Source organism: Camelina sativa, chromosome 2 (assembly GCF_030686135.1).
Source record: "Camelina sativa cultivar CO46 ecotype springtype chromosome 2, ASM3068613v1".
NCBI lineage: Eukaryota > Viridiplantae > Streptophyta > Magnoliopsida > Brassicales > Brassicaceae > Camelina > Camelina sativa.
In genome coordinates, this window is record NC_141881.1 from 15,413,221 (window position 1) to 15,439,016 (window position 25,796).

Below are 25,796 nucleotides of genomic sequence, written 5' to 3' on the forward strand. Positions count from 1 at the left end.
GTCGATCAGAGCGTGTTACTTGACAGAATGTCAAACTCGATGCCATGTTGGGTGACTTGGGTCATATACGTTAACCTCACACCTGAATCGAAAGTCCGAAACATGTCACCAGACTCTAAACTAGCCCGATATAACCTTTTTTGAGTTTCATGTCCAAGTATAACCTTTTTTGTTCAATTTTGTGCATCCATTTGCACCATTTGCAGTCTTTTTGTGTGTTCCAAGCATCTTGCAGAACAGTTTCATAGCTTCCTGTGGTAACCAAAACATTACCTAGTTTTGCGTAACCCTTACTAAAAATCATCTCAGTCCAAGAAACACTAATCTTGCCAGAATAATTGGTTCGAAGAAGGTTGTTGCTTAGTTTCATGTCTCTGTAATTAGAATTCAAACCCCACCAGAAAAGAATGGTCTGAACATAGAGATAGCCACATAAACCATAAAGATATAGTAGTAACCTCATGAGCATGAACTGAGTTCCTATAAAATAAAGTTCGCCAATTCAATAACATGTTTTGGTTTGAACTGTTTAGGGTGGCTCAAGAACCAGATCAGACATTCTAAGCCCGAATAGATATACTCACTATCTCTAATCCAATCAAAGCATTCAAAGCCAGAACAGATTCTCTTGACTTAATCTACGACGTCTATAGTACAACACATCAAGCTTCGCTTGTTTCAAGAGACACAAGAAACCTTATAGCCTAGAACCTTGCAATGTAAGGATCAAGAATTTCCCACAGTGAAGATACATTTTAAATTCATAAATTAAATCATGTGTAAGCGTCGTTACCATTTGTGTAACGAACCGAAGAGGTATACCAAGAGGAAAAAAAAAGAACAACAAAATTCATTAAAAAACAAAAAAAAATGAAGAGCTACATAATGATTTGTCATGGCAAACAAAATCGGTGAAGTCCGGTGATTCTCCAACGTTAGATGTCTCCCAATGCCGAGTGTATCAACCTAAAAACAAGTAACAATTATGATTTTGTTTTCGTAAACATATCGATTAATAGTGATTGATGATAAAGAAATGTACCAAAAGGATGTGATGAAAATGGAGAGAGCAATATGAGCAATCTTGTAAACTCGTTTCTTTTGCTCCCATTTATTCGTATTGTATATCTCTGTCACGTCTGCCAAATGTTCCCTTTTGACGTACCTTTAACCAGGAAATAAACAAAGAGAAAACATCATCAAAATTAAACCGGATTGGGTGAACCGAGTACCAGGTAAGTTTCGAATACGACATGATGATGATTGAGTAAAAAAATTTACTTACAGTCTAATGTTGTAGAAAAGGTGAGGAAGAGAGAAAACCGCCATGAACCAATGTCCGGTTAAGACATAGTATAAGCACAAAAGTCCTTGCAAACCGAATTCCGGTAGAATTAGCCGGTTTATCCTGGCGGACGAATCGAAAGGGTTTTTACGATCGAACTCTAGATCCGCCAAACATGTCAGCTGCATCAATACCATTGCAACTTATATTTAGATGAAATAATGACAACTTTTTTTTTTTTTTTGATGAACTGATCCAACCTTGTATAAAAATTACCATAAACTAAATATTTTACTTAGTATAAACTACGAATTAATAAATCAAACCTGGTAAATAACGATGATGAGAAGGGTTACGAGGAATAAAAAGGAGATAATCCAATCGAGTAGATCACCCATCCTTCGTCGTATTTTGCAACGTTGAATCTCTGTCGTCTCCGCCTTGTCTTTCTAACGTTGAGATACGGACGGTGTTTGTTGTAATTTGGTCAAAGCTTTAGGAATTATACAGATATAATCTGATATTTTACAGAGATTATATACGGAATTAAATTTATGAAAATTATATATATATTATCCCACTGGATCTGGTTGGATAAAGCTACTTATTTATTCCTATGCAAATTGAGAAATATGGCATATTTGGAAGTTTGACATTTGGGATTTGGCTTTGGGTTGACAAAAATATCTTTTTGTTTCTTTTACACTAGGATATATCCCGTGCTTAAAGCACGGGTCAACATTTTTAAAAAAATTATAATATAATAATAAAAATTATTATTTTTTTAAAAATTATTTTGTTTGAAATAATATTTATTTTTAATTGTTATGTAAATCTATTAGTCTATTTGAATACTAATTATTTTAGAATATTATGGTATTTAATTTTTGACGTATTATTACAGTTTTATATTGTTTATTTGTTGTACTTGCATCATATTTTGTAAAATATAAATAGTAATTTTAATATTATAATTATGAGTAAATAAAAATTATTAATTTATCATCTATATAAATTTAGTTTTACCAACCCGCCAATGTGGAAATTAAAACACACATTTTCATACATTGAGTAATATATCTTTGTTTTAAAAAATTCAAATCACAACATATGCAGAAAAATATGCATTTTATTAATTATAAGTATTATATGAAACTTCTAAACAATTTGTAAATAAAATAAAATAAAGATGATAGGAGAATTTCAAATCTTAACAAAATCTTCAAATTTAGTTATTAAAAATAATTGTATTGTATACTTAGATATAAAATCTTAGTTTTTAAAATTCTGATTGGTTTATATATTTTTTTTTTAAAAATAATTTGTAATTTCGTTCATAATTTATTAGAGAGAGAAAATATTTTTTTAGTTTTTTTTTAGATTTTTTAATATTTGATATGTGAGTATTTTTTATTTTTAATTTAATTATATTTATTTAAATTAGTTAATTAAGCTTAATTAATTTAGTCTAATGGCAATTGAATGTAATTTTTTACACATTATAAGGTTAGTTTCATATTTGTACTTCTCAATTAATATCGTAGGATACAATCAAATCCTTTTTGTATGCAACTTGCAATTAACCAAATCTTATTTTGATCGTGCCTATTAATTAATTACGTTCTTGATATATATATATATATACTACGTAACTAATTTCTCATCCATTAGTTACTTCTTAGTTCTAATATTCATAATGTAAATTTGAAATAACCATGATATATTTGGTTTTCTTTTTCACATTTGATTTTATATTAGAATGTATATATTTCTGACTTGATTAGCTTGAATTTATTTGAGCGGTGGCCTACATGAACTGAGTCAACCGACCATGGCTTGTTTAAATAGTTATACAAGTATGAAATAAGAATATCCTTTATTAAAAAACATATCCGTTTCCTTAATGTGACTTTTGTAACGTTCTTCATTAAAATAAATTAATGCTATAAGTTGACATAAAAAACAAATACAATATGTGTGTATACTTGCCCAAAACTTTTTAAAGAAAATTAATAAACTGAATATGCTCGATTGCAATCAGCCAATCGTCAAAGTGGACATTAAACCGGAACAAAATTGAAATGGACCAAACAAAATCAACTAGACCCGAAAAACATTGGGTTTTTTTTACATCAGCAGGTTCTTCTCCAAAATGGCAAAATCTCAAGTAAATTAAACCAAACCAAAAAGATGATTACAACTTAATTTGTGTTTCTCATATACCAAACCTAAACCAAAAACCAGAGCCAGAAACAAAACTGGGTTTAAACCAAAAATGCTCACAAGTATCAGGGTACAAAAGACTCATAGCAGTAGCAGAGAATATAAAAAATGAAACCATTCTGTTACAATTCGGATTTCATATAAAATGAAGAAACTCGAATCGTAGTAGAGTACATTGACAAATATATAAATATACCTAAAGTCTATAGGTATATATAGATCTATGTTGTACAATGAAGACATTTATACAAAGAAGTGAAACAATTGAATTAAGTTTGAGCTAGCACAAGTAAATATTATGTGTTGCCCCATCAAAACATATCAATGAAACAAATACGGGTTTGTAGTTCATTGAGAACATACCAACATGTTCCATATCTTCCTTGTCCTCCTCACGATCCTCCCAATCTTTTGTGCGATGAAAGATTCGATTAAATTCGATGAAGACGGAAGACTCCTTCTCACCGTAATCCGATTCTCCGTTTCCCTCTTTCTCATGTAGAAACTTCTACTACCTATTTCACCAATTACTTCGGTTTTCTCCAAACCTACAGGGTTAGTAACAATCCAAAACTTAGTGTTAATGTTTGTTCTGTTCCACAACTTGATCTCAATAGTTCAAATACTTTAAAGCTATATCTGTTTGGTTCTTAGATATGGAGTCTTACATTGGATACTGAAATGAGACTGATGTAGTTCAAAGGTAAGATCTCTATCGAGCTTCGGTGTTCGTCCTTCTTTACCGTACTTTTCCACAACCATCTTGATCACTTCTTCGACATTGCAACTCAGTTTAACCAAAGTCCTTACCGGACCAGGACTTCCTTCGACTGATACACTGATCATAACTTTAGCTGCTTCTCTTGTAAACCTGGATTTAGAAATAAGACAAACACAACCATTACAATTCAAAATCAAACTCAAACTGCTATGCATTAGAGTTACAAGACAATTGGTCGAATTGGACTGTCTCGAATGGGTTAATTTGTCTCATTTATAAATGTATGGGTACAATCTTATAAACTTTGAGACATGAAGGACTAAATTATCAATATTTCTAAGGAAACGATCTAATGTAATAACCTGTTGATTAATCAGAGAAGAAGAAGAAGACGGCGAAGAGAATCCAGACAATGACGGAGCTCAAGCGAAAACCTCCGAACGGATCTTAGAGAGGTAAACGATCTGCTCGGATTCTTCTTCGCTTTGGGAAGAGTACGGAGGAAGCAAAAGTAAAAAAGATGTTTTGTTTGTTGGCTTGGAAATTAAGAATTCATTTTATGTGCTTTTAAAAATACTTTCAATAATTTATGTTTTTAATTTACCAATAATTTTAATTTAGATTTTTGTTTTTTTTTTTAATATTTTATTTTTCTCTCTTGTTTTTTTCTCCACAAATGATTGTATTTTATATTTATGTTTTAGTAAGTACTTTTATAGATGTTTGATTTTGTTCATATATATATACACTCTTATATTATAATTTAAATGCACTGCAAAGATTTCATATGGTTATTTAATTATTTTTGAACCATTGGATTACAATAACTAATTATGCTTTTTGTAAACACTATGGGTCTGACTGGTTCAACCGCAGCGTTTGTGGTTGCGGTTGCGAGAGAATATGAAAGTGGGTGGTCGCGGTTTCAAGCGTTATTAATCGTTTTGAATGATTAGTTTATCATTTTAAAATCGGTTTGCGGGAGTTTACGATTGGATAACCAGCGGGTGCAATAGTGGTTAAAACATAATAAATATAATATATAATTATATAAATGTTTAAAAATACCAAAAAATTTATTAAACTTGATTTATAATTAAAATTTATTAAAATAAATAATCAAATAATTATTTAAAAAACAGTTAAGTTAACATTGAAATACTTATTACTTTATGCATTTGACTTTTTACCAAAAACTTTAATCAAGTAATTTGATAAATGACAAAACATATATTTTAGATCGTAGATCTTCTTTCTTAAATCTCACACCCTCAATAAGTTATGCGGGGTAGTATTTGCATCAATTGTAATGATCAAACGAGAGTTGAGAAGATTCAATCGTGAGTTGTGATATATCATGGTTTTTATGGTTTTTAACCATGATATAAGGAGTCTTTTAGTGTCTTTTCATTTGTTTCTAGATTGTTTTTGAGTCTTTACAGGTTTTTAGCATGAAAGGAGCGAAATGGAGCAATTTGGATTGTTTTGGAGCATAAATCTCGAAGAATCAATTTGAAGTCTGATTATACGAAGGGCATCGATCGACACTAGAAGAGCATCGGTCGACACCCATTGCAAATCGAGACAAGTCTTCAAATTTGGAAGTTTTACAAAATTGCCCGAAGTTTTCCATATTTGCAACACAAGTCCCTGACGTGTTTTAGGACATATAAATAGTGTTTTTAGGTTTTCCAAACCCAAAAGTTTTATTCTAGAAAGTTTTATTCTAGAGATTTTGAGAGCTTTTGGGAGAGAGATCTGAACTGCTTTGAGAGAAGAATTCTTAAACTCCTTCCTTACTCTTTTAATTTAAATTGCTTATTATTCAGAATCATGTTTTGTTCTTCATTGATTATGTCTGAGTAGTTTGCTTGTTAGGTTCAGGGTTTTTCACAGGGATTTTATGAATTATTAGATCTGATTATTTAGGATTCTTTATCTTGCTAGATCTTCATCTTAGGTTGTTCTTCATATTAATCCTTGATTGGCCATCTAGAATTAATACTTTAGGAAAATAAATTGATGTGAGAATATAATTGGTTTTCCTGATAAAACCTTTTGATGAGCAAAATTATTTCTTGCAAAGAGATTTGATTTAATAATTTTGTGAACAATCTAAGCCTGTTTTTATTGCTGATTTATTACCTAGAATTTTGCAAAGAGATTTGGATTTTCTGGTTTTAAATTTAGATATTATTTGCAGTGAGAACTGATTTAATTTACAAAAGTGTTTAGAGTTCTAGATCTGTTCTTAATTATTTGAATCCTAATCAATTGATTGATTTAATATTTCATAATTTCCTGAGAAATTCCCTAGGCCTAGCTTTTTGATCCATTGAATTTACAACCGTTTTTATTTAATATTTTGCATTGCTTTTCTTTATTTAAATCAAATTGTTTAGCATAATTATAAAACTCTATAATTTATTGTGTAGTCTTGAGTCCTTGTGGAATTCGACCCCTAAATACTGCATTGATCTCTTAATTTGAGAGAGTAGCTCTAGGGTTAATTTGAGCATATCAAATTTTGGCGCCGTTGCCGGGGACTCTTTGATCTACCATTAGATTTGAGTTTTTGATTTTGTCTAGATTTTTTTTTTTCTTTTTATTATCAAACTAACACGTTTTTGTTTTTCTTCTCTTTGGTGTTTCAGGTGCATGCCTCCTAAACCTCACACAAGGAATAACAAGTCTGGTCCTACTGTGAATTTGTCAAACAAAGAGTTGGGAAAACTAGAACGTGAGAACAGAAAGGCAGCTAAATCTCTGAAGATGGTTAATACAATCATTCTGATGCGTGATGAAGCTGGTGTTTTGAGGGATCAAGAGGGCCACTTGCGCAATGTGCAGGGCCAAAAGCTTGATGCAGAAGGGAACGTGATCCCTGAACCTGTTGTCAACGAGCAGACTGTTGTGAACCAGCAAGCTGGTGTCGTTGATAATCCGGATCTGGGTGTCGATCGACACCAACCAGGTGGCATCGATCGACACCAACTTGCTGACGTGCGTGGAGCTGCCAACCACGTACAGAACCCTGTTCGACGACAGGAGAACAACCGGGATCTGATCAGGACCATTGATGACTACAATCGGGCTGATCTGGTGTATGAGAACCGGTCTGCTATTGTTCCTCCCCCTTTTCAGAGGAATGATTTTGAGTTGAAACCTGCATACTTTCAACTAGTTGGGCAGAGACCTTTCTCTGCTTTGCCCAATGAGAAGCCTTTGGATCACATTGAGCATTTTGAGGATCTGGTGACTAGCATCAAGGCTAATGGGGTAACTGAGGACTACATCTTCTGCAAACTCTTCCCTTACTCACTTGCAGGAGAGGCATCTCAATGGTTGAAACAGCTGCCTGCTGGATCATTGACAAGCTGGCGTGATGTCAAGGTGGCCTTCCTCAACCACTTCTATGATGATGCAATGTCAGATGAGTTGAGAATCAAGCTGTCTTCCTTCAAGCAGAGACCAGATGAAGCTTTCAAAGCAGCTTGGGTGAGATTCAAGGCTTACCAAAGGGACTGTCCACACCATGGTTTCTCAAGAGTTCAACTGCTAAGTATCTTCTTCAGAGGGTGTGACTGGGAGTATCAGTTGGCTTTAGATGCTGCAAGTCATGGAAATTTCAAGACAAGAATGCCAGAAGATGCTGAATTGTTGATTGAGAACTTAGCTGCTAGCAATAGTACTAAGAGAGCAGATGCTGAAAGGAAGAGATTGCATGGAGGATTTGATGCAAACCAGCTAGCTTCTGTTAATGCTAAGCTTGATTCAGTTCATAATCTTCTGGTTGGTAAGAAATCAGTTCACTTTGCTGCTGAAGTTGAATCATTTGAGCCACAACCTGAGACTGGGAATGAAGAAGCAGATGTCAACTTTGTATATGGCAATCAAGGTCAGAGATTTGGCAATCAGCAAGGCCACAGGCCTTACAGTGGGAACTCTTCAGGCTACATTCCCAAACCGGACTACCAGAAGCAGCAACAAGGGAGCAACTTCACAAGGACTTATGGGAACTCATCCTATCAGTCTCCGCCTCCACAGACTTCTTCTGAGAATAGAATGGAAGCCATGCTCGAGCAGATTCTTCAGGGACAAGAGAATCTGACAGTGACATTCAATGGAAAGATTGACAATGTCTACACTGAGCTGAATGGGAAGATAGAAGCATTAAATGTTCATGTTAAGAAGCTGGAAGTTCAAGTTGCACAGACTGCTGGGTCTGTAAAAAGGCAAGAGAATTATCTTCTAGCAAGAACTGAGTCAAACCCCAGACATGCTTGCAATGCCATATCAGTGAGAGATGAAGATGATGGTGAAATGTTTTCTGCAGAACAAGGAGAAAAATCGGCCAATCTGTCGGATCCAGATGATGGCATCGATCGACACCACCTGGGTGTCGATCGACACTCTTCTCAGACGGAACCAGAAGCTGCGAAATCTCAGGTTCCAACAGTTGAAAGGGTCTACAAGCCTAAGGTTCCTTTTCCCAAGCCAAGAAAGTCTAAGCAAGAGATGGAGGAAGCTAGATGCAAAGCAATGATGGACAAGGTAATGATTGAGATGCCTTTAATTGATGCAGTAAAGCTTTCACCACCTCTTAAGCGGTATGTGAGGAGAATGGTATCCAATGGTTTGAGCCCTGAAGAAGGAGCACTTCTTACAAAAGATGTCAGTGCAATTCTGTTGAACCAGCCTGTACAGAGGAAGAAAGAGAAGAATCAGGAGGTGGTTGTCTCTAAGGAAGTGAGTGCAATCATTCAATGTAAGACTGCTAAGAAGTTATCAGATCCTGGAAGCTTTGTACTTGATTGCTCTATCTCTACAGGAAGGTTTGCACACTCACTTTGTGACCTTGGTTCTAGCATCAACTTGATGCCACATTCTGTTGCTGTGAGACTTGGGATGACAGAATTCAAGCCAACTCAGATTTCTCTTATCTTGGCTGATCGCCCCAGAAGAACTCCTGAAGGTGTTTTAGAGGATATTCCAGTTAAGGTTGGCAACTTCATGATTCCCACTGACTTTGTGGTGCTGAAGTATGATCAAGAGCCTAAAGATCCTCTCATCTTAGGAAGATCTTTCTTGGCTACAGCTGGTGCCATCATTGATGTGCAGAAGGGACACATAGTACTGAATGTGGATGGTTTGAGTTTGAATTTCGAGATGGATAAGCTGAGGAGGGCTTCTACTATTGATGGACAGACTTTTTCTGTTGAAAAAGTTTCTGCAACACGAGCATCAGGCTCAGTGTCGATCGATGCCACCAAGAGGGTATCGATCGACACCCCTCCACGACCGAGACAGAACAGCTCCAAAACTGATGCTCCAAGTCAGAAACCTGTTCCCAAACAGAAGAGTCATCAATCCACACTCCAGAGCCCTCAGGTAAGGCAAAGGTACACATCTCCTTCTCCTAAACTTCCTCCTATCATCAATAAGACCTTCAAAGCTACAAAAACTGTTTTACAGTTAACCAAGCCACGAGATTATCGTAGAGTGCTTGTTTCTTCTGTTGATGATTTTGCAGGACATAAGAGAAGCACAACCATCCCTAAATCCCACCCTGATCTTGTTCCTAACATCCTTGGCAAGCCTCATGCACCTAAAGCTTATACACCACCTTGGATGAAGAGGACTTCAATGCCATGTTCTGATCCTCCAGATGCATGAGCTCCAACACAGTCAAGCTAATGACTGAAAACAAGCGCTTAGTGGGAGGCAACCCACTGGTAGGTTTTTCTTTTTCTTTTGCTTTTGATTTTTATTTATTTTATTTTATTTTTGCTTTCCTCTTACTTGATAACACTGGGGACAGTGTTGTTTAAGTCTGGGGGAGGTTAGTTACTAACTATATTTTCTGTTTTTGAGTTTCAGTTGTGTCAGTCAAAACCATAAAGTTTGAATCAAATTTTTCAAATTTTTTCTTTTTGTCTTTGGGAATTATGATCTTGATTAATGATTTCTCTTATTTGGCTAACACTCTAATGATTATTTGTTTATGCTTGATCTCAGAACTGAAGCTTAGAAAGACTATGAACCTTATCAACAATCCTGAAAACCCTTATTCAATGGATATCTGATTGATCTAACGTTGTCTCAACTTTTATCAGGATTTTAACCGGACTTAATCTCTTACTTTGGGGTTGGAAATCAGTGGACTAGACTTCTTCTTTGGGCCATACAAGACAGTGCAATTTTTCAAAGTATGTCTCCCCTCTCTCTTCCCTTCAGTGCTTTAAGTAAAAAAAAAGAATAAAAGATGAAATGATTTTGATCAGTTTAGAGAGGTAGGTAAATTACCTGTGACCTCATTATTCTACTCTTGAGTCAAATGATCACACAAAGCTTGGAAGCGAGAGGTAGGTAAATTACCGATGACCCCGGTATTCGCTTACACCTTTAATTAGAAAAAAAAAATAAGAAAAGAGAGAAAAGAAAAAAAAATGGAAGTGAGAAAAGGGAGAGGAAAGGAGATGTAAGAAGAATGTCTTGGCCTGAAGAGAGTCCATATGCTACTGATCAATACACCCAAGGTAAGAATTCACCTTATTTGTGCTTTAATATTGACTAATGAGATGACAATGGAGATTTCAGAGATTCCAAAGGATTGTGGGATTTGAGTAAGGAATGTTGATGCTTATCATGGTTAAGTATAAGTAGTAAGTTCTTGAGTCAGGTAAATGAAGAGTGCAAATAAGAATCATTATGCAGTTGAGTGAGTTCCCAGTTTTCAAACCTCTTTCACAGGTCTAAGTTTCTGTTTTGCTTGAGGGCAAGCAAAGGCTAAGTCTGGGGGAGTTGATATATCATGGTTTTTATGGTTTTTAACCATGATATAAGGAGTCTTTTAGTGTCTTTTCATTTGTTTCTAGATTGTTTTTGAGTCTTTACAGGTTTTTAGCATGAAAGGAGCGAAATGGAGCAATTTGGATTGTTTTGGAGCATAAATCTCGAAGAATCAATTTGAAGTCTGATTATACGAAGGGCATCGATCGACACTAGAAGAGCATCGGTCGACACCCATTGCAAATCGAGACAAGTCTTCAAATTTGGAAGTTTTACAAAATTGCCCGAAGTTTTCCATATTTGCAACACAAGTCCCTGACGTGTTTTAGGACATATAAATAGTGTTTTTAGGTTTTCCAAACCCAAAAGTTTTATTCTAGAGAGTTTTATTTTTCTGCAACCCTGTGAGATTTTGAGAGCTTTTGGGAGAGAGATCTGAACTGCTTTGAGAGAAGAATTCTTAAACTCCTTCCTTACTCTTTTAATTTAAATTGCTTATTATTCAGAATCATGTTTTGTTCTTCATTGATTATGTCTGAGTAGTTTGTTTGTTAGGTTCAGGGTTTTTCACAGGGATTTTATGAATTATTAGATCTGATTATTTAGGATTCTTTATCTTGCTAGATTTTCATCTTAGGTTGTTCTTCATATTAATCCTTGATTGGCCATCTAGAATTAATACTTTAGGAAAATAAATTGATGTGAGAATATAATTGGTTTTCCTGATAAAACCTTTTGATGAGCAAAATTATTTCTTGCAAAGAGATTTGATTTAATAATTTTGTGAACAATCTAAGCCTGTTTTTATTGCTGATTTATTACCTAGAATTTTGCAAAGAGATTTGGATTTTCTGGTTTTAAATTTAGATATTATTTGCAGTGAGAACTGATTTAATTTACAAAAGTGTTTAGAGTTCTAGATCTGTTCTTAATTATTTGAATCCTAATTAATTGATTGATTTAATATTTCATAATTTCCTGAGAAATTCCCTAGGCCTAGCTTTTTGATCCATTGAATTTACAACCGTTTTTATTTAATATTTTGCATTGCTTTTCTTTATTTAAATCAAATTGTTTAGCATAATTATAAAACTCTATAATTTATTTTGTAGTCTTGAGTCCTTGTGGAATTCGACCCCTAAATACTGCATTGATCTCTTAATTTGAGAGAGTAGCTCTAGGGTTAATTTGAGCATATCAAGTTGTTTTTATATTTTCACAAATAATCTTATTTTCTTCAATTTCTGATAAAATGTTATATTTTTATTTAGATTTTTTTTAAAATTACATGCGATGTGCCATTAAATTTATATCAAGTTTTCCGGATTATTGTTAATTGAAATCTTATTTTTTAATATTATCAATCGTATCCGTACTTCATTTTCTCCTATTATTAATGAATAAAATAGTTAGGTAAAAGATATATAAAAAATATTTCATTATATTTATCATTGATTTGTTTCTAGTTAAAAAAAAAATTTCAAACGCAATCAACTGCAACCGCAAACGCTTGCGGAAAACGGCTTTTGAATTTCAGTGGTTTGAAACGGTTGGGAGCGATTTAGAGTGATTGAAAGCGGTTTGTGTGATTGATACCAATCGCTTGCAACCGCTACCACCCACAAACGCAGCATTTGTGGGAGGTAGCAAGAGAACCAATCAATACCTATTTGACCACCATATTTAAACGCAACCACATCTTATAAATATAGACAAAAATATGATTTAAATATGTCTATTTCTATCATTTTTATTTTTAAACATTGTATTTCTTTAATCTACAGATACCATAATTTAGGTTGTAATGCAGTTTCTCTTACAAAAGAAATATGAGAAATTGGTATTAAACCAAATCGATATAGATTTTGGTGCACTTATAACTAATCTTAGAGTCTAAACTTTAATTAGAAATCAGAAAAAAAATACAACCAAACTTGGCTAAGCGATGAGCTATTGTACTAAAAGACATATTTAGAAAGTAAAACTTATGGAGGAGAATTTTGGTGTCCAATGATCAATGATTGAATATTAAGGAGGAGATTTGCAATTTTGGCAACGAATTGAGAATCTTGTAAATGTGGATTTCACAATCTCATTCAAAACAAACTAATATAAAGCCGTAAATCCAACTTTTTGTATAGTAGATAACAGCTTTTGTTTCTGCCTTTCAAGTGGAAGAGACATGTTTAAATTGAAGATAAACCCCATGTCAAATGGCTATCTTTATGATCTCGGATGATCTAACCACACATGTATCTTGTAGAGTTTAGAAATCACAGCATACGTCGAATTCACATCCAAAAAATTTAGTTGTAACCAAGAAGAAATAAACGATATAACTCCTCCAAATGAATTGATTGTATATTTTAAATGAGATTTAAGCTTTTAATAATACAAATTAAATGGCAAACTCGAGACTTAATTTTATTTTTATCATATATTTCAGATCATACATTCAGTCCCACTAGCTAAAATATTATATAAAATCTAATATAATTGTTTTTCTTAAGGTAAAATGTATAAAGGTAAATCACACATATATACAAAATCTATTACATACTTGACACACATTGTTTTTCAAATTTTTTTTTGTTATATCTTGTTCTCGAAAACAAAAACAATTTTGGTGAAAATTAAATAATTTGTTGTTGAACATCATTAAAACCTAAAAACATTTTATGCTGAGTATTAAGAATTAATTTCTTTTTAATTTGACATTAATTAAGCGTCTCATTGGTACATATAGTATGCTAATAATCAAATTATAATCAAATTATTCCGAGCATTTATAATAATCAAATTTATGGCCATTTAAGAAAAACACTATTTCATTATTGTCATTATTGCTGAGTAAATATTGTAAATTTTATAACATATTGCATAGTATTTTTGAATATTGATATATTTGATAAATTGTTTTTGTGAGTTCCACTAAAATCTCAACCTTGTTGAACTATGAGGTATGGAAGAGAGATTTTCTTGTCGTACTCATTGTTACAAAATGTAAGATAGATTACCTCTGAAATAGCAGATTACTGTGCCATTTAAGTTCAAGTTGTACAATTCAAATAAATGATTATATATAACGTATTGAATTGATGATCAATACCACTACCAGATTTAACAACGTGGGTGTTTGCTAATGGTATTCTAAGGAGTTTATAACGTAAATAAATGTTATAAGTCTTTCAAGACTATTAGATAAAGAATTTGCTCAAATACTAATGACTATCGTTTGTATAACAAATTGAACAGTTGGGTTGTAATGTCATTTCAGTTTGAAGTCTTCCTAGAGTCCTACATGGACTTGCGAAGGCAACAACAGATGAAATGTTTATTCCCAACATCTTGTAAACCAATACATTCGTGCGCCCTAAGCTGGTAGAAATAACATAGATCCATTTTCGCCAACCTCATCTTCTTTTCGAGGTTCTTCAAATAAAAATAGACTTGACATGGTAATAAACGATAACTCCCACTGCCCCAGTTGTTGTAGGGAATAAAACCGACGGTATCTGAGCATAGTCTTCATCCGAAAGTCTGGAAAGGGTTCCAGACTTTATTTGAGTAATAAACTCTCCAGAATACCACTTTCCAACCATGTGAAATCGATGGTCTGAGTGGCGGATCCAGGATACAAATTTGGGTGGGGCACAAATTATAATCAAATAAATATAATATTTTATTTCAAATATATCTAAAATATATAATCCAAAATATCATCAAAAATTTGAAAATATTATTTATTTTGTTTTTAAATATAGTAATTTGCATATACAGATATATTTTAAAAAAAATTTCCAAAATTTCTCAGTTACAAATTACAATAAACATGTAATTTTATGTAAAATTAATCATTTGAATTCACATATCTTAATATATCACACAAATTTTAACTCTAAATTGTGAAATGAATTACAAAGTAGATACAAATTTTTATGTTTACTAAATTACTCATTTCACCAATAGTTTTTAAATACAAATGTAATCTTTACTACTAAAATTGATGATTTAAAAATTTTTACAAGTTAAAATATTAAAAAAATATAAATAGAAATGAATGAAACTCATACTTTTATTTAAGAAAATAGTACAACTGAATATGTACTCAATTGTAGTGAATAAATTATAATTATTTTATAAAAATGATGAAAGAAACGGGCCATGTGGGAAACCAAATAAAGCAAGGAAGAAGGCATCAAGGTAGTATCAAACTTTCCAAATCCAGATCAGTATATTACCAAATGAACTAGGAGACTATAATTGTTAATGCACAGTTCGAAATTTTTTTATGCTTAAGAAAAACAAACTCTTTTATATCGTCAAACGTAGAACCAAGATGTCCCGTACTTTCATTTCTTCCTTGTGTTCAGTACAATACGATGACAAAAGATTCATTTTCACAAGAATTTTGCTTTCTGATACAAATAAACCACAACACAAACAGATAATCTAGTGAGCAGCTTGAGTTGATACAACACAAGAAGTTCCACTCTAAAACTGCTTGTGTGTTTAGATTAACATTTATGCCAAACGTGGAACACCATAACACCAAAGATAAACATATTTTAAAACTTAAATCTCCAAGAAGCTGGTTCTTCTTTCATCATAATCGACTTTTGAAATAGCCACTTCACTCTGTTCATTTTCATAGCCACTCACGTTCCTGTTTTAATACTTCAGTTTCCAAGATTTGGGACACTTTAGTATCTGCATCTTCCACTGTAAATGTATACCTCGATCGATCTCCGTCTGCCTCTCGCGCCCACTGATCGCTCCTCCTCCTCCTCCTCTCCTTCACGTCCAACCGAGACTCTGTCCTTCCCTCGCCTGGAACGAGCGGTCCCTTCACTGGAAAATCCATAACTTTGTGCTAAGGGTGGTGGGCATTTTAACCGAACCGATCCGAACCAAACTGGCCCAACCGAACTCAAACCGACCCAAACCAAACCCAATCCTACTCTCAAACCATTTGGTTAAGATTTTTCTCAACCCAAACGGTTCGGTTTGGTTCGGTTTAAACCCAAACCGAACCGATAACCCAATGTGCTTTTTATTAACTAATTTAATTAAAAATATTTATAATTTTTGTATAATATGTAATCATAATCTTATATTCTTTATTAATTTATTTATGTTAAATTAGATTTAATTATTTCTAAAACTTTAACCCTAGGTTTTAAGAGTAAAATTGTAATTAACTCAAAAGTTCTTATAAGAAATTAGACTCTTATATTTTCTTATGTTGTTTGGTTTGTTTCATTTTTATTTTATTTTAATTACTAAACATTAAATAATAATATTATTATCATTTTTAGGTAAAATTTTATGGATTCGTTGAATTATTCAACTTACAATTTGTTGTTTACTTTATACATATTATTATTAAAGGACAATGAATTTTGTTTTGTTACATTAATTAATTTTTAAACCGAACAAAATCGAACCAAATTAAAGCCAAACCGAACCAAACCAAACCGAACATAAACCGACCCAAACACAAACCAAACCGAACTAACTTTGGTTGAGTATGGTTAGAATTTTATGAAAACCGAATTAACTAAACCGAACCGAACCCAAACCGAACCCGAATTTAAACCGAGATTGTGAACGTGACCAAGGACTTCTTCGGACAGAGTACCGAACAACCAAGAGCGGACAAGTTGGTCGGTACAGAACCATGCCTCATACTGAGGGTTTGGAACTTCATTGGAGACTTCACCATTGATGACTAGGCGAGTCTGCGGAGGTGCATTGACAGCACCATTGACGAAACCGATGAGCTTTTGACTTGACAACAGAGACTCGAACTGTGTCTTCCACAGGAGGTAATTTGAGTCATTCAGCTTCAGAGTGACAGAGCTGGTGACGTGAACGTTATCTGGGAATGGAAATGTGGCAGCCATTGTTTCACCTGTTAAGGTTTACAAAAGCTCTGATACCATGTAGGATTTACGAAGAACTTTGGACTGATTTGAAAAGATACTATTACTTTGGATAATTTTACAAAGATGCTTCTCCTTTACAATATATAACTTATACTATAGAACAATCTAGAATATGAAAAATATCTTATCCTCCAGCTGGCTCTAGTGAGTCATCCCGTAGAACGTTGAATCGATTCTTCAGGTGAAGCATATCCTCCTTTGTACCGATGATACTCTGTTTCTGGGAAGCTCTCTTGTTTGTCTTCTTCTGTGAAGTGGACTTCTGCGAAGTGGGCTTCCTTGTTGGGCTTGTTTGATTGTCTGAGCCCATCTGCACATTTGAATCAGATTGTTCTCTTATATCGAGGATATCCCAATATCTCTCCCAACGGAATTTTGTGAAAGAGCGGCTAACATTAACCGCTACTCTATGGTGGTTACTCCAGTCAATCCACGAAAGCAGAATTTACACGCTCTGATCCGCCAAATGCCTCGAGTATGGGATTTTGTAGATGGCTGCGTTGGGCGGGTACTAGAAGATGGTCGCGTTCAATTCTGATTTCAATAAGAGGAATCACTTAATTTGGTGCTCAATCGCGGACCATGGTCATTCAATGACTGCATGCTAACTACTCATCGATGGTATCCTAACATAACTGATGGTGAAATGAAGATCATTCCATTATGGGTGCAAATTCAAGGTATTCCGACTCTCTACTTAAGAAATGCTATGGCTAGATGGGTTGGGAATCGATTAGGTTTTGTAACTGAGGTTGATTATGATTAAAATATCAACCAAGTTGGGTCGGTTCGGGTTAGGATAGCATGGAACATAGATGATCCGCTTCGTTTTCAAAAGAATCTTCAATTCATAATTGGAGAGAACACTGTAGTGAAATTTTGTTATGAGCGACTCAGAAACTTTTGTAGAAACTGTGGTTCTCTGAAACACGAAAACAAAGACTATCTTATGGCCTTTGATGCTGAGACTCAAGGTGATATTATAGCAGTGATGACGATAATCACCTTGATGGTGACAACAACATGTCTGAGGCAGAAACTTTACCCTCTATTGATCCAGCAACCTTAATCCCGGGCCTTCAGATGCCACCACCAACTAGAAAAACCACTCAACCAGTGAATGGAACAAGGAGAGCATCAATGATTCCGGTTGTGTTTGAAGATGCTGACTTAAATGCAGAGAAGATACGCTATATCCAGGCCAAAAAGAAGATTACTATCCAAGACTTCAACTGCTACGAAGACTTATTTGAGGTATCTTCAGATAACGCTTTGTCTGAATTCTGGCTCTTATTTCAGAAAAGAAGATGCGACAACAATGAGACACTACCGATCTATATATATCATGCTGTAACATATTGTATAGATAATTTCTAAACTAATCACTAAACAGGTTAAAAGTTATTTTTTCTAAGTTCATATTGTGCAAAATTAATATGCTTTTGTGAAAGAAAAATTGTTAATGGAGAACGTACTTATTGGCAACGGAGTATGTTAAGGATTATCACAAAGAAGCAATATCTTCAAGATTGACTCTGAAAATTGACATATTAAATATAATTTTGTTGGTAATTCTGTCCGAATATAACTGCCCTTGTGTAGACGTATTTTATGCACTATTCAGTTGAGTGTAATCCATTTCCGGATATGGTAGCATAACTCTTTTCCAACTAGTCAAAAGCTTAAGAATATCTTACTTACATTCTTTAGCCTGTTGGTTAATTAGTCTTACAAGAGATCGATAAAGAAAGGCATCACAATACTAGCAACCACAACTTCTAATAATCCACCCCTCCACGCATTCGACAAGTTAGCTTTAATCATCTTCCCACTGCTCTTGATCCGAAAATTCACCCTGTCCAAAGAATCACACACACAGTTTTCAATCTACAGTTCAAGAATCAACAAGAAGGGGGGTCAAATAGAAAAGAAGAAGAAGTCATACCGGCACATGCAGACCCATACCCTCAAAACAGTCTCTGATGGTCTTTTCCAATAATTCATCCTCAAAAAAGCATCGACGCCATATCTTATCAATGCTAGTATACAACTCAAGCAAGGATCCTTCTTGCCTCGCTCCCTCTCCTTTGGCTAAGATGTAGGATCTCAAACTGCGGTCTATATAATCCAGCAAATAATCTTCCCTAGAGAACAAACGATACATTCTTCCAAGGTCATCAATGAGACTCTCATCCATTAATAGCTTAAAACCCTCTTCAAGAAAAGAAAGGTGAGCCTCCAGTAGTTGCCTCTCTAAAACTCCCGGTAATTGTAAGCAGCAACCTGCAAAGAAGAAATAATGCTCCCGGCATTTTTTCCTTTCTGCGTGAAAAACCCCCTGCAAACAAACAAACAATCACCAGAAGAATATAGCATAAGAAGACCAAAAAATGAAAAAGGCTAGTCTTGATATGTAATGTAACCTCAACATATTTCAAGTAGTTGGAAATGTCGGACTGCTGCAGGATTTTCTCTGCTTCCTCGGCGTAAAACTTGGAAGTAGAATCAAGGAAAGGCTTCTCAAACACATCTTTCGACAGCCCATGGAACATGTCCATCAGATTCTTTAGGAAATGACTCGTGTTGTCAGCAGTCTTGCCTGATCTGGTAGACATATAAAAATGCAAGGGAAAGAGTGAGAGTAGTGGAACAAGGAAGGAAAGAAGAGACTCCGTCTTACTTACCTCCTTTCATCAGTGATGAGTCCTAATATGCCGGTAATAACTTGATGTTGAAGTTGAGAGGTCATGGAGAGTTGCTTATGGAAAAGCTTCTGGCACCCGTCCCACAGTGTATACTCATTACATCTCAGACACATGGCTAAGTCAGACACAAACAGCATCTTCCTTCTAAAGTCTAACCAGCAATTGTAAACGAGTGGCAACAAAACAGAAGGATCATCACTGATTTGCTTCGCTAAAGACTGTAAAACCGAAGCAAGGTGTGGCTCACACTCCTGCTCAATAAGATCGAAAATATGCAGTTGTACTGTTTCGGGATCCGCAAAGCAAGCACGCTTAACAGCCATATAAATCTTTGTGCAGGGGATATCGACAGACTTATCATGTTCATCATCTAATATGATTTTGATTGCTGGCTTTAGCAACTCCCACGCATCCGCTAAGTACTTTTCTCTGTTTAGTGGAGCTAAATGGATGATATGAAATTTAGAGGATCAGCAACGAACGTACCACAAACAAAAAGAAAAAACAAATCCGAGATCGAAAACGTATATACCGCTAACAGGAGCGGGGCCATAGTTAAACGTAGGAATAGGCTTCATGATAATCCAATCCTGAACCAGAAGGAATCAAAGTAGACAGTTTCAATTCTCAAGGAAGAAAAATCGGATAAACGTAACCCTAGCGCCCCAATATCCTATTTTTTAAATACGATATCATACATACGATATCAAATAAAAAATATTATTTTAATTTTACCCTTTGATTTTCTTTTAAATTATACTTATTTATTTAAAATTTAAAAGAAATAAGGGAAATTTTCAAAAATAGCACTAAAATAAGTTTATTTTCCAAATTTAGCACAACATGTCTAGAATTCCAAAAATAACACTATATTTCAAATTAAGAAAGCAATGTGTAATTTCGCTTTATTGGCTAAGCAGGCATGGCGTATTCTCAATAAACCAGACTCTTTGGTTGCGAGGTTTTATAAGAGTAGGTATTTTCGCAACACGTCTATCCTTGAGTGTGGTAATGGCTCGCGACCATCTTATGCGTGGAGAAGCATCATTCATGGGCGTGAATTGTTAAAGGCTGGTCTGATGAAGTCGATTGGTGATGGTTGTGATACGCTGGTTTGGAGAGATAAATGGATAAAGGACAAGCATCCCAGAGCTCCATTTCGTTCACAGATATTCTTTGAGGTCAACTTGAAAGTGGCTGAGATCAGAGAACCAAGCACTGCTAGATGGGATAGGGAAAAAATCCTTTCATTATTTCCTCCAGATGATGCTAAGAGAATTTTATCTATGCGCTTGAAGCTAGATCATCGAGATAGGTTTATCTGGCCATACACAAAATCAGGATCATACTCGGTTAAAAGTGGTTATTGGCTGGTGCAGACGCTAGCTACTCTCTACGAGCCTCGTACTGAAGACTTGATTAAGCACAATGAACTAAAGGCAAAAGTATGGGAGGTGGAAACTGTTCCCAAGATCAGAACCTTTAATTTCTCTGGCGAATGCTATCCGGTGCCTTAGCGGTCTCTGAACGCTTGGCTTCAAGAGGATGTGGTGGAGATACTAGATGCTTGAGGTGTGGCTCAACTGTTGAAACTATCTGTCACCTGCTGTTTGATTGTCCAGTGGCACGCCAGGCTCTGGCCTTAGCCAATATTCCTAGCCCTAATGGCAGCTTCTCTGCTGAGAATATTGATAAAAACTGGGAATATTTGCTCATGGTCATGCAAAATGAGGAGATCCCCAGCTCTGTGAGACTAGCTATTCCTTGGGGACTATGGGGAATCTGGAAACATAGAAACACCGTGATGTTCCAAGGAAAAAATGGAGATATGAGAGAGTTAGTCATAAAAGCACAGGAGGATTCTACTCAGTGGAAGGAGGCTCAGTCTAGGCCAGTAGACATCACGGTACAAGATTACACGAAGCAAGGTACTGTGGAAAAGAAATGGTCCAAACCGATGGCTGGGTTTGTTAAATGCAATGTTGGATCTTCGTGGTATAGCTCGTCGAGACTAACTGGTGGGGCATGGATTTTGCGGGATGAGACTGGTCAGGTTCTATACCATGCGAGAGATGCACTTCCAATTCTCGGTTTGTAGCGGCCCTGCAATGCCTCATATGGGTATTGGATGCTTTAGTTATACTTCATATTGACAGAGTCGAATTTGCCTTGGATAATAGGATGGTTATAGAGGCGGTCAACAATCCTGCTGCTTGGCTGCGTTTCAGCATCCTCCTGAGTACCATACATGAGAAGTTGTCAAACTTCACGTCTTGGAGAGCTTCAGCGGTCGCGATTTCTGCCAACACTGTTGCTTTGGCAATTGCGAAGAGTATAACAAGAGATGGTAGACTTCAGTCTTATCTCTCACTTGGAGGGCCTTCTTGGCTTCATAATCAAGTGAGAAATGAGGCGGTTTAGTTTGTTTATGTCTTTTTCTGCTCGTTTTTGTCTTTGTTTCTTTTGTATTTTCCCAGACTCATTTCTTTTGAAGTTCTATCAGATGACAAAAAAAATAAAAAAATAAATAAGTATTGGTTGTATGGATTTTAGAGCTAATTTTATGCTCATTGATATATTTGTAATCTCATATTAAAGTTAATGAAGAAGATGTTAAAAAAAAAAACACTATATTTCAAAATTATTTTTTTAAAATTAATTCTAAATTCAAAATACTAAACTCTGCCGCTTAAATTTATATTTTAGTGTGAAATTGAGAATCCAAACCTATAAAAAAAATTCTACAAATTAATTTTAAATATTGAGATAAATAATGCTATTTTTGGGAATTTATGTAATGTGTGCTATACTTGTCCATAAAATTTGTTTTAGTACTATTTTAGGATATTTCTGAAAAAAATTATAGATAGATAGAAAAAGTGTTTTTCCTATCTATTTTTTATTTCTTTTGAGTTTTAAACAAATATAATTAAAAAAATCAAAGGATAAAATTGGAATAATATTTTTGGTTTGAAATCGTATGTATGAATCTGCCAATATTTTAATAGTATGTATGAATCTGCCAATATTTTAATATATTTTTTTATTTAAAACAGTCATGAAATCAGCAGCATATTAGGAATACATTTGAGAAGTGGTAGTTTCTCTTCTATTTCACGCAGTATTGAATCGATTAAATCTTTATTTTTGCAAACAATTTGTTCGTACACCAATATGTCCTCCAATCAAGAAATAAAATACAACATCTTTAACAAAAATAATTACAACATTATCCGACAAGGCTCTAAAGTCTCACGAATAGTACATAGTAACAGATAATAATATGCTTATCGCAATAAATTTAGTAAAAACTACATGTAAAAAATGCTTAACTTAATAAATTAACATATTGACATAAGTTAGGCAACATGAAAAGAAATGGGTTCACTGACAGCTCTAGTTCGTTAGTTTGCGAGTACGTGCGCCAATAAATAAATATTGTTAATCACAACAAACTAACTAAAACTAAATGTAATAAATACTTAAAATTAAGTAAGAATTGAAATAAGCAAGTTGAATGAGTAAACATGTGGATCATGTAGCAATATAAGACAGAGAAAGAAGCAAGTACTGAATTAAGCAGACCCATAGGAATCAAGAAAGCAAAGAAGTAATTCACTAATTAAGCAGAATAATCAAAGAAGCAAAAAAAAAAAAAAAAAAGCAAGCAATGCATACTAAGCAGACAAAAAGCACCACTTTGAAATCTGTGGACATCATGATATGTGCTAATTTCCTGGAGACATAAATGGGAAAAGAGCAAAACCCAAAATCAATATTTTTTTCTAAATAAATAAGTTGAACAGATGGATTGGCAAAACATAGAGAAGGGTTTAACAACAGGTGCTTACCTAGACTCCCACATATACCTTATACGATTGGGTATATAGAACTTTGACAGTAAATAAGTGGTTACCTCAGAGTATGTCTATTCAGTTTTAGTAAACCTTGTTTTCCAGGACTAACACAACACTGAATGGAGTATCTACTATTTTACATTCGGTAGGATTACATAAGTCATAATCAACCCAATCCTCTTCTACTAGAAAAGCAGAATCTACTTTCGAAGAGATCAAAATCAAAATGACAAATCACAATAAGACACAGACCTTGCAAAACCTTTGTTGTCGTAACTCTGATTCTTGTTCTAGTTCATGGTTTTTCTCAACCAAATTAGAACTCCATTTGTGATAGACCTGACATATGGAAAACAATTTCTGAGAGGTGTTAATGAGCATTGAAAAAGTTGACAAATCACTATATAATTACAAAACTAAAACCAGGTTAGCCTAAATCTTTGATGTTCTTCCAAGGCTGTTTCGTGGTTTCCTCTAAAATTTCATCTCTCAACCATTTTGGACTTTAGAGCTCTATTTGAGAGATGGACCTGAATTGAAATAATGAAACAATGTATGTGAGGTTCACAATCTTAGCTTTTTTTTTATTTACCACAGTCACCAGCATGTCACCGGATTTGGTATCTGCAAATTGTTCTCAGCAAATTTTCACCTAAAAAGTTTGATAAACAAAAGAAATTTAGTCAATTATGAGAAAATAAGACCACTTTTATGACTAGATAAATGATAAGGTGCTACCTTATTTTTTATTTTATTTTAAGTATAGTTCTATTATTTTTTTTACCATTCCAACTAGCTTTGCCGCAGACTTGTACAGTGAACTTGTTGTGCACATGCAAAAAAATCAAGCAAGTAAGCATTAATCTCATATAGTATATAATAGTCCGAAGACATCTCAAAAGAGCCAGGATAGAAAGTTTTGTATCAATTGATAGGAGAGATACGAAATCCAAAACCGGAGGAATAATTCATGAAGAGGTGAGATGGAGAGGGATTTTGAATTTCAAACTTTTTGGGGGAGAGGAGCGGATAAAACAAAACGGAAACTTTTTTAGGAGTGATCAGCAAACAAAACTCGAATAGTTTTACTTTTAACGTTAGTGTAGTACTCGGTGAAGTCCGAATCCAAAAAAAAAAAAAGATTTTATGGCCATTACACACGTGTTTTACTTACTTTTTTTTGTTCAATTTTGTATAGTAACTAGATTTTAACCCGCGGTACACCGCGGGACAAATTGTTATTTTTAATTTTCAAATTTGTTTGATTATTAACATATTGTTATTAGTTAAATTAATTTAAAAATTTCAAAACTAAGATAATTTTGTGTTATTTCATTTGTCATATGTATAAGTTTAGTTTAGTATTATGGGATTTGTGTAAGCGTTGCATATAAATTTTATTATATTTATAATTTATTTTGTATTTGTTTGTTAAATATTGGATGTCTTGTAAACTGAACAATAACTAAATTATCATGCCACTTGTGTTGCTAAATATTTATATTAATTTTTTATTTCGTGATACACCGTATGACCATTTGTTTGTTATATGTAGTTTGTTTTGTTTATTATTTCGGATTCTATTTGAATTATTAATTATTAGAGCAAAATAAGGGGATCTAAATACAGGAGAAGTAATTTATAAGATGTGACATTTTTCCTAATTTTAGTTAAATCTACTTAATTTGATATGTCAAATATTTTAATATTAGTACTGTTGACAAATAATAAAATAAGGATTTAATCCGTGTTTTAGCACAAAGTTAATGATCCAACCCGTCCTCTTTATAACCCGTCAACTATATAATCAGATTGTATAGTATTTTAAACTATTTTAAGTTTACAATTCATAATATTTTAAAATTTTTATTAAGTTTATATATATATATATATATATATATCAATAGTAATATTTTTAAAAAATGGGAATCTAAATTCTTATTAGATTAAGAATCGAAGTTAACATTGTTGATAGAATATTTTCAAAAGAAATTTCGGATTAATAAAAGATTTCCTTGTTTGATTTTTTTTTCAAATATGGTTTTCCTAAACTAAAAATATTCATTCCAATAAATGAGATTATGATTTTACGTACTAATTTTGTGGCATCAAAGTAGCTAAATTTTCGGTTGGGTATTGTTGCCATATCCAAATATTACTATTTTTTTGTTTGGTTGATTGATCAAGATTTGAGTAATTAATTTAATGTTTATTCGATTTTTTAAAAAAAATGTTTTAATTATAATGGCATGCTTGTAAATAGTT

At 33.9% G+C, this 25,796-nt stretch overlaps 4 protein-coding genes and 1 pseudogene across 4 annotated transcripts; 1 reads left to right on the forward strand and 4 right to left on the reverse strand.

The window, feature by feature from the left end:
• Positions 1-720: 720 nt before the first annotated feature.
• On the reverse strand, positions 721-1,827 carry LOC104717830 (protein cornichon homolog 5). Its single transcript, XM_010435464.3, has 4 exons — positions 1,612-1,827; positions 1,286-1,467; positions 1,043-1,165; positions 721-966 (listed from the first exon to the last, which is right to left on the reverse strand). Exons 1-4 carry the CDS (start codon positions 1,681-1,683, stop codon positions 936-938), a joined length of 408 nt encoding a protein of 135 aa, XP_010433766.1. The 5' UTR covers positions 1,684-1,827; the 3' UTR covers positions 721-935.
• A 1,801-nt stretch (positions 1,828-3,628) lies between these two features.
• On the reverse strand, positions 3,629-4,768 carry LOC104717819 (uncharacterized protein At4g22758-like). Its single transcript, XM_087477142.1, has 3 exons — positions 4,592-4,768; positions 4,177-4,379; positions 3,629-4,056 (listed from the first exon to the last, which is right to left on the reverse strand). Exons 2-3 carry the CDS (start codon positions 4,352-4,354, stop codon positions 3,857-3,859), a joined length of 378 nt encoding a protein of 125 aa, XP_087333268.1. The 5' UTR covers positions 4,355-4,379; positions 4,592-4,768; the 3' UTR covers positions 3,629-3,856.
• Positions 4,769-7,670: 2,902 nt separating this feature from the next.
• LOC147948667 (small nucleolar RNA R71) lies at positions 7,671-7,771 on the reverse strand (annotated as a pseudogene).
• A 10,863-nt stretch (positions 7,772-18,634) lies between these two features.
• On the reverse strand, positions 18,635-20,401 carry LOC104748510 (cullin-like protein 5). Its single transcript, XM_087477150.1, has 5 exons — positions 20,207-20,401; positions 19,654-20,116; positions 19,393-19,573; positions 18,915-19,307; positions 18,635-18,824 (listed from the first exon to the last, which is right to left on the reverse strand). Exons 1-5 carry the CDS (start codon positions 20,250-20,252, stop codon positions 18,786-18,788), a joined length of 1,122 nt encoding a protein of 373 aa, XP_087333276.1. The 5' UTR covers positions 20,253-20,401; the 3' UTR covers positions 18,635-18,785.
• Positions 20,402-20,564: 163 nt separating this feature from the next.
• LOC147948668 (uncharacterized) lies at positions 20,565-22,095 on the forward strand. The gene is made up of 3 exons (XM_087468065.1): positions 20,565-21,182; positions 21,308-21,639; positions 21,831-22,095. The coding sequence occupies exons 1-3, from the start codon at positions 20,565-20,567 to the stop codon at positions 22,093-22,095; spliced, it is 1,215 nt and encodes a 404-aa protein (XP_087324191.1).
• The last annotated feature ends 3,701 nt before the right edge of the window (positions 22,096-25,796 follow it).

Excerpts from the sequence above, each read along its gene's own strand:
- LOC104717830 (XM_010435464.3), bottom strand. The coding sequence starts at position 1,683 with ATGGGTGATCTACTCGATTGGATTATCTCCTTTTTATTCCTCGTAACC. Across the intron at positions 1,468-1,611 it reads TCATCATCGTTATTTACCAG|CTGACATGTTTGGCGGATCT; the intron begins GTTTGATTTATT and ends GTATTGATGCAG. Across the intron at positions 1,166-1,285 it reads CTTTTCTACAACATTAGACT|GTACGTCAAAAGGGAACATT; the intron begins GTAAGTAAATTT and ends TCCTGGTTAAAG.
- LOC147948668 (XM_087468065.1), top strand. The coding sequence starts at position 20,565 with ATGTGTAATTTCGCTTTATTGGCTAAGCAGGCATGGCGTATTCTCAAT. Across the intron at positions 21,183-21,307 it reads TCTCTGGCGAATGCTATCCG|GCTCTGGCCTTAGCCAATAT; the intron begins GTGCCTTAGCGG and ends GTGGCACGCCAG. Across the intron at positions 21,640-21,830 it reads TGGTCCAAACCGATGGCTGG|AGTCGAATTTGCCTTGGATA; the intron begins GTTTGTTAAATG and ends TCATATTGACAG.
- LOC104748510 (XM_087477150.1), bottom strand. The coding sequence starts at position 20,252 with ATGAAGCCTATTCCTACGTTTAACTATGGCCCCGCTCCTGTTAGCG. Across the intron at positions 19,574-19,653 it reads CTCATCACTGATGAAAGGAG|ATCAGGCAAGACTGCTGACA; the intron begins GTAAGTAAGACG and ends TATGTCTACCAG. Across the intron at positions 18,825-18,914 it reads GTATGGGTCTGCATGTGCCG|GGTGAATTTTCGGATCAAGA; the intron begins GTATGACTTCTT and ends TTCTTTGGACAG.
- LOC104717819 (XM_087477142.1), bottom strand. The coding sequence starts at position 4,354 with ATGATCAGTGTATCAGTCGAAGGAAGTCCTGGTCCGGTAAGGACTTTG. Across the intron at positions 4,057-4,176 it reads GTCTCATTTCAGTATCCAAT|GTTTGGAGAAAACCGAAGTA; the intron begins GTAAGACTCCAT and ends CTAACCCTGTAG.